The sequence below is a fragment of the Diadema antillarum genome, unplaced genomic scaffold, assembly GCF_040938485.1.
Source record: "Diadema antillarum isolate AM-2024a unplaced genomic scaffold, OU_Dant_1.0 seq00001337_RagTag, whole genome shotgun sequence".
Classification (NCBI taxonomy): Eukaryota; Metazoa; Echinodermata; class Echinoidea; order Diadematoida; family Diadematidae; genus Diadema; species Diadema antillarum.
The window spans coordinates 546,373-554,638 of NW_027272106.1; the positions used below are offsets into that span (position 1 = coordinate 546,373).

At 35.2% G+C, this 8,266-nt stretch overlaps 1 protein-coding gene across 5 annotated transcripts in view; it reads left to right on the plus strand.

Annotated features, from left to right (window-relative positions):
• LOC139708454 (band 7 protein AGAP004871-like) overlaps positions 1–8,266 on the plus strand; it is a 168,427-nt gene extending 160,161 nt beyond the window's left edge. For 4 of the 5 annotated variants that reach the window (XM_071620406.1, XM_071620408.1, XM_071620405.1 and 1 more), the window contains exon 9: positions 3,658–8,266. In XM_071620406.1, coding sequence (XP_071476507.1) covers positions 3,658–3,676 — 19 coding nt within the window. In that variant the 3' untranslated portion in view covers positions 3,677–8,266. Of the gene's footprint in view, positions 1–1,277; positions 1,349–3,657 lie in introns of all 5 variants that reach the window. The other variant, XR_011709356.1, reaches the window with a different exon arrangement.

An 8,266-nucleotide genomic window follows, 5' to 3' on the forward strand; every position in this document is an offset into this window, starting at 1 on the left:
TGCAAATAGCTAATAGTTAGTAGTAGCCAATATTCATATGGTTGTCTCCCCCTTTTATTATTTCACTGGCCTCTGATTAAAGATAGTTGCCCTTAACCCATTGAGGACGGACTGATTTTGCTACAATACATTTCCCATAGACACTTCCCCGAGTATACTGGGGACTTGTCCTCAATGGGTTAGCTGCATAGCAGCAAGTTCCTCCTTTTGTAGATTTCAAAGTGACAGTGCAATTGAATTTAACTGCCAGATTGGCCTAATTTCACAGTGTCCATCTATATTCGGTGACCATTTTTAACATACAGTGGCAATGCGCACCTCTTTTTGGTACTTTTCTGTTACATGAAAAAAACCAACCTTAGTCTGACTGACAGTCATGAAAACTATGAAATAATGTAAATTGAATTGCATGCATTTTATACTCTTTTTCAAGGTCTTTTTTCTGCTTCCTATTATTTTGGCCTGCATTGCTTACCTTCTCAATTCCAATGCAAATTGACTTCACATGCAAAATCTAACTGGTCATTCATGCTTTCAGTAGTGTTCAGAAGGCTTGAAATACAATCTTGCATATTGGCATTCTTCAAGTCATTCTTAAGGTGTGTTTTTTTTTGGTCATTTTCACAGCTGGTTTGACCCACTGCACATCATTGTTATGAAGTGATGTTAAATGAAACCATGCAAAGTCATTGTCATTTTTAAAACGAATTGCAAAAGAGTGTGCATATCAGTTATGTTTACCTGCATTCTAATGCATGGCATATGGCATATAGATGTGGTTCCATTAAAAAGAAAAGAAAAAAAATCTAGATTAAATCTGATGATGATATTGGTTTTGATGAAAATGTTTGTTATTCTTTTATCAAATTTCAGATGATTTTGGACATACATGTATTGTTTCAGTTTGCATCATATGCTTATTAAAAGTGTAAATGAGTGACACCTGCATATTATCTGTTTTGAAAGACTGAAATCATACTTGTTCATCATCTCTGTGCCTTTTTCTCCCCTTTCTTTCAGATATCAAGAATATAGATTTTAGCCATTGCATTTGTGTATTATTGTTCAAATGAAATGTGACATTTTAAATTCATCTTGATGCTCTTAGTTCTTCCAAGTTTGGAATGTTACAATTGAAACATCTGGGTCAACCTCTTTTAACGAGTCACATTTTGTTCTATCCTTCATACTCCTGTGCTCCATTCTTGGTTTCATGCATAATCATTTTGTTCAACACTTCTTTTATCTCAAACTTCTTTTCTTTATCTGATGCACAGGAGCCTACAGAAATAAGCATGAACTGCATTTTCATTGTTACTCCTGGCTTGAAACTTCTTCACATTCATAGGTATGCTTTCCTTCATGGATAACATGAAATACTTTGCACTTTGCCATTGTGACTGCACCCGGGGGAACTTGCAAGCTCTGACTTCAATGTCTTATGTGTTTGTTTGTTGCAAAGTGTAGTCTTGAAATTCTCTATTACCATGTTGTGAAAGTGGACAGATTGTCACATTAGTGATGTTGTTTACATAGGAGAAAGGCATTAGAGTAAGACTACAATGTGCCCATTAATTTGACCATTCCGGTTGATGCCCGCTCTTCCTTTAAATATCAGTGTATAGAATCATGTGTACACAGTACTTTTGTTTGTTTTTTGCTTTTTGGCATTGAATTGTGACAACATAAATCAGCATGCCAATCTAAAGCAGATGAATTATCAGATTTCCGAGAATTGTGACTCAAGTAAATTTATAAGTAAATAAAAACTTGATGAATAGCTTATTATTCATATTGATAAACATGGTGTTCATATCCCCTCCAGGAAAAGTGTAAGTAGACAGGTGATGACTTAGGTTCCTAAAATAAGGCTATCCCAATAGGCAAAACTCGTCACAGCAAGGTGTTTTCAAATTGCACTGCCATTATACACAGTGTACTCTGTATAACTTGAATTGTATAGGTGCAGCAATGAAATACATGTATGTATGTTTACTTATTCAATCACATCATGCACTGTACATGTAAGTGCAAATGATGCTAATATGTGTCCTGTCAGCCATTGTGTCTAACCTGCTATTTGTTCTAATTGTGGTCAGCCCTTATCTTAATTTAGTCATTCCATGACACAATTTAATACTTGTTTTTAATTTTCTTTTGTTCTGCTGTAGTACCGTTCATATAGCATGTTGACTGCAAAATCTAAGTGTTATTTATGCCCGTAGTTTCTTTTATCTTTTCTTTGCACAAGGGTGCAAGGTTGCTAATGTGAGATCTTACTTTTCTTTTGCACACAAATAAAGTCAAATCTAACACTGATTTTGGACTTGGCTTGCTGCAAACATATGCCTGTATAACATGTAATTTTCATTTTATTTTTTTTTCCAAGCATATTCATGCTCAACCTTTTTAGCATATTATCATCATGGCAATTCCAATTAAGTATGGTTGCGACAGAGTATAATCCCTTCATCTATTAGACTTTTGAGGCTCGTCATCTCCTGTATCCTGAAACCATTTCTTAAATGACTTTATTAGGATTCCTGTGACCTTGCCACATTCCCTGTGTCCTATTGATCCTTGCATTGCTTAAATTAACCCAATTCATTCTTTTTGAATTGTGCTTTCACATTGAGTTTGGTCCTTTATAAAGGAATTATGACATGAAAAGAATTCCTTTGACAAAAAAATCCATGCAGTATCTTGTCTTAAATATAAAGCAATGTTTTTGTGAGTGTCTGTTTAGGCATTTTCACATCAGCCCAATGTTTCGAAATAGCACGCTATTTCTGACTTGGGAAATTAACCCAATCACGAAATAGCATGCTACTTGATAATGTGAATACAAATTAGCGCATTTATTGATCAAGAAAATTTCTCTAGTCCAACACGGGAAATTTCCGAAATAGCAGGATACTTAATGAGAACTAGCACGCAATTTGATAATGTTGGGGCTGATGTGAATAGGAAATGAAATAACGCGCTAATTTGCAATCGCGAAAAATATCTCGAGCTTGGATTTTTATCGGGCTGATGTGAAAACGCCTAGTGTGTCTGTGCATCCATGTTTGTGTGTGAGTGTGCCTGTGTGTGCTAACTTTTGAGGCCATATACTATCATTAAGTGGAAGGATAATGCTCTTAATGTATTTATCATTCTTTTCTCCCCAAATTCCCCCACCCTACATATGCTGCATACTGGTTAAGTGATGACTAAGCTTGTATCCCGATAGACAATTTGATCTCCAAATTATGCAGTCTATAAAATGAGACTAGATTGGTTTAAGGAAATTATTCTTTGTGTCTCAAAAAAGCTTAGCATTATTCGCTTCCATGAAGAAAAAGACATCGATCTGGACAGAAAAGTGTGTATTGTGTGTATGCACATGTATAAGTAAATGTACAAAGATGATTGACACAATTATAATCATGCTCATGTAGGGCAAGTCATAGTTTGTGTCTGATTAAAATTCTGATGGTATTAATTTTATCAGCTTTTCTTCGAAATTACTGTCTTTGTTGGTTTGAATTTTGTATTGCAGAAAATGTCTCTTGCAGTTTTTAGAGGGTATGCAACATGTATGCAATGTATACGTTGTCCAAGGCAGTATGTGGTCTAATTTGCATGTATTTGTTTCTACTTTGTGTCACATTGCAGCAGCGTAACCAAGAAATAGTAGCAGCAATCAACCAAGCAAGCAAACAGTTATGGAGAGGAGAGATTGGAGGCCACCAAGACATTTTGGTTTCTCTTCTGTACCCAACCCATGCCAGCTCTTCTGAGAACTACTCCACTACATCCCCATTTTTATATAAATACATATATATAATTATACATGTATATTACTGTGTATGAAAGAGACAATGTACGTCATAAAAACTTGAATCCTATGCTGTGTTTGTGGTGTAATCTGAGTAATTTCTCGCAAACAGTGTATACCATAGCTTTGGATGAGTGAACATTTTAAGTCAAGCTGTGCATTTAAGTGTCTACCCTAAGCTTGTTTCAAAGAATTCTCACATGCAGTGTTTGCTTTAAGAGTCAAATCAGTGATAGTGATCGAGGGAAATGGCAGAATTGATCATGACATCAGAATAATACAAAGGGAAGGAAAGATCCACAACTCAAAATTTTAATCCTTTGAGTTCTGCTAAGGAGGAGCTCAGGGGTAGATCCAGAAATTCTTCAAAGAGGGGACGCCTTTACAAAATTAAAGGGGGGTGCACGTGCTCCCCCTCTATTTTTCTTTTTATTTATTTTGTTTCAACAAAAAATAAAGGCAGGTGCGTGCCCAGTGTGCCCCCACCTGGATCCACCACTTGAGCTTTAAGTTAAAAGAGACACTGGTTGAAAAGCATTTGTTTTATTTTGGTTTTTTTTTTTTGTTTTTGTTTTGCATCCATTTCCTTTTTCTTGACAAATACAACCACACACATCACAAGATGATACACCGTGAAGTCATTATCAGGTGTATAACAAATATTGTGTTTGTTTAATGACCACTGTTCAGCAATTGACAGAACTGTTCATGTGTGCAATGTTCTAAGGAAGTCTTGAACTTTATTGGAACAAAAATATGGGAGGGCAAAATGCTACTTACGCTTTTAAAGAACTTTATGCTCAAAATATATTCTATGACAAGATTAATTGCATTTTCATCTGTATGGATCCATCACAGTGCACCAATGCTTACTTGTAGATCAGAGAAAAATGCAAAAACACATTGCCCAGCATCTAGCAGTACTTTGACCACTACTGCTATGAATTTGTATGGAAGTGGTACACATTTTATGTCGGAAAGTTGAATACATGTTATAAGACTTGCAATTTCAAAAGTAAATCTTACTCGAAATAGGATTGACATCAAAGTCTTTATTTGTTGTACAATGAGCTGTTCATGGTGGGTGCTGTTTGTTATTCCGAAGGTTCGCTATTACGAAGGATCGTTATTCTGAAGGTTCGTTATTCCGAAGGTTCGTTAATCCGAAACACACAAATTCCCTATACCTACTGGTTCGTTAATCCAAAAATGAAAAAGGGTTCGTTAACCTGAACATTTGTGGTGTTATTCCGAAGGTTCGTTATTCCGAAGATTTGTTGATCCGAAAATGAAATTCGGAATAACGAACCTTCGGAATATCGAATCTTCGGACTGACGAGCCTTCGGAATAACGAACCTTCAGAATAACGAGCTGTAACCATTCATGGTTACGATAGTTGCCTATAAAGAAGTATCTGTCTGTTTTCCCCTCCCACAATTTTTGCTGTATTGTCCTTTAACCTGCTGAATGTGTATGCCACTAGTTCTCATGTCGGACATATAGTTTTGTGCTGTTGTGATCATGTCATTTCAGTGCTTTAAACGATTTCTACAAACAATGTGTAAAATACACAAACCTTTTATGAAATTCAATTCTATTCTTACAGTGTTTATATGCCAGTGTCCTTAAAGTGCAAGTAAAATTTAGGGCAAATTTTTAGTTTGATTTTAGTTACTGTTTTGAAGTTTTATCTTGGTATTAATTACACAGTTTACCATCATTTCTTAAGGGATTTTGTTTTGTCTGTTTTCATTCTTTAATCAGTATTAACACAGATTTAGCATTCTACACATAGTAACCAATCACATTAGGATTTGATAGCATATTAGTGACAGGTTTTTTAAGCTTAGGAGGCAGCTTCAAGGTGGCAGCTTACATATACAGTGCACTCCCGTTATAACGAAATGCTCGGGACCGGCAGTTTTCTTTCGTTATAACGAAATTTCGTTATAACCAAACAAATACAATATATAACGAAAACAAGGAACCACGTATATATATCATATTATGTTTGCTGAATACTCATTATACACTGGAAAGCTATGTGAAATGTGATGGGATAACTGTATTACAATAAACACAAACAAACACAAACACAAATAAATACAATAAACTGTGCGTGACACAAGGAGCGAACACACGTGGTGTGAAGCGTTCACCCATGCAGAGACGCTATAAATGCTTGTTCCGCTACGTATTTTCGAAAGCAATTCGCATTTCGTTATAGTGGAGCACATTTCTTTTGTTTTTCTTTGTCTGTGGCGCTCGGAAAAGACTTCGTTATACGGAAATTTCGCTATAACCGTGTTTGTTATAAGCGAATTTTGTACCATAGACTTTAATGGTGATAATTTTTGGACCAGAAGATTTAATTCATTATAACGAAATTTCGTTATAACCGTCTAACGGGAGTGCACTGCATACACTTCTTGTGCGTCTTGAATACTCGCATAAAACCGATCACACATGCGTTTGGTCGGAACATAGTCTGAGTTGAAACATGGTCGTGAAAGACAAAGGCATGATTTCTTTCAGCCCTGCCTGTGTGCAGTGACGCTATCACTGATGCTCAGCCCTTAAATAACATAGTCTGTTGCCTTCATTTCAGATGCGTTGAATTATTTTAACAGAATAAGACATGAAATTCCAGTCACTGTATGTATATGATGTCAGCGTTCTTCATTTCATAGATTTTTAATAGCTATTACAACATGTAATTTGAATTTCTTCATCAGAGTTTGCATGTTAATTGGACACAGGCAAATTATATACTGTGATGCAATTTTTTTAAAGAGATCCCAACTGATTACCAAGTAATTACTAAGATGTATTTGTATTTTGTATATGTTCTGTATTTTGATTATTATTACTATTTTGCATGCTTACATGTGATATACTCAAAATGTATCGGGGTTTTTTTTTTAGCTGTAAGATTGATAACCCAAGTCATATTTTATATATTACCAGCCTTGTGATACACTACCCATGCTGTCTGTATCTAGGTGTAGCACTGATCAAAAACTAGATGTAACCCTGATCTTCATAACTGTTATAATGTATAGATAATTGAGCAAATATATTCGTGTTTTTGTTTGATGGTAGAGGAAGTTGATGTGTCTTACAGTTCACATCTCCCTTTAATTTGAACTGGGCCCCGTTGCAAGAAAGTTGCAATCAATTGCAAATAATTGCTAATTTTGAAACAACCATTCTGATTGGCTTAGGGTCTGCCCTATTAAGAAGACATGCATGCAACAATGATTTTGATTGGCCAGTGACAATCAGTTGCAAGTTGCGTTTAAACGCAAAGTTTCTAGCAACGGGGCCCTGGTTTCATAAAGTTGCACATGTACATCACATGCAAACACAAGCAAACGCAAGCAAATTTTGAAGACAGACAGAGAGACTACAACAACCACAACAGCACTGAGAAAACTGTGGTGCTTGTAGATCTTCGTGTAATCTTGATTAAGTAGAATCCTTTTAGTCTTGTTGTCTTTCAAATGAAAACCTATAGCACATAATTCTCGCTATACATATATGTGTAACGGATACATTGTGGGTGAATTTTCAGCAGTTGGATAGAGCATTTGTATCCAAGCACAATATCCAGCTGAGCAGCAAGTCAATCTATGATGTGTTGATTAATAAGATTCTTGAGGTGTTGGTTTGCAGATGGAAATAAAATGGAATATTGAAATGGAGATAAATAAATCACATTTGTATTTTTATCAACCTTGCAAGTGTAGAAGAAGTATATACAGCCATATTTTTAATGATTTGCTTATACAAATTTAGAATGGACCATTGTGAAGTAAAATGTCTCTACTCTTCCTTTCTGTTTTCTGCAATGAATGAAATTTTAGTGAGAATAACAACTTCTTATGTTTTTCTATATGTCATATGTAAAATAGAATTTATCTACATATTGTAAAAAGAAATATGCATCAGAAGTTAAATCATTTCTACATTTTCGTAGTTCCATCAGTTGTTTTCAGAAAAATCAAGGTAGTAGTCTTAGTACCCATATTTATTGCAATATCATGGTTGGTCAAAAGTCAATATCCCCGAACAAATAGTATTTTTTTGCGTTGGGATACAAAGCGAATGTGGTTTCATTTTGCTTTCTTTTATGGTCCCCTTTCATGTCGACCAAATTCTGATCAACTTGAACATTTTTCATCCTGAGTTTGCTGGAAAAAAAAATGTAAAGAGACTTAATTAGCTATTTCTGCAAGACATGGTATGAAGTCTGTACATCAATTACATTTGCCAAAATAATGCATAGAGATAGATAAACAGCTGTATCCTTGTTGATGTTCGGAGAGTAAATACTGTATTTTTGCACTATTACGTGGCAATTACTCATTGTCTTGTGTAGGTGTTCATGAAAGCATTTCATATGATGTGCAACTGTTAATAAATATTGATACACTTGATGTTCG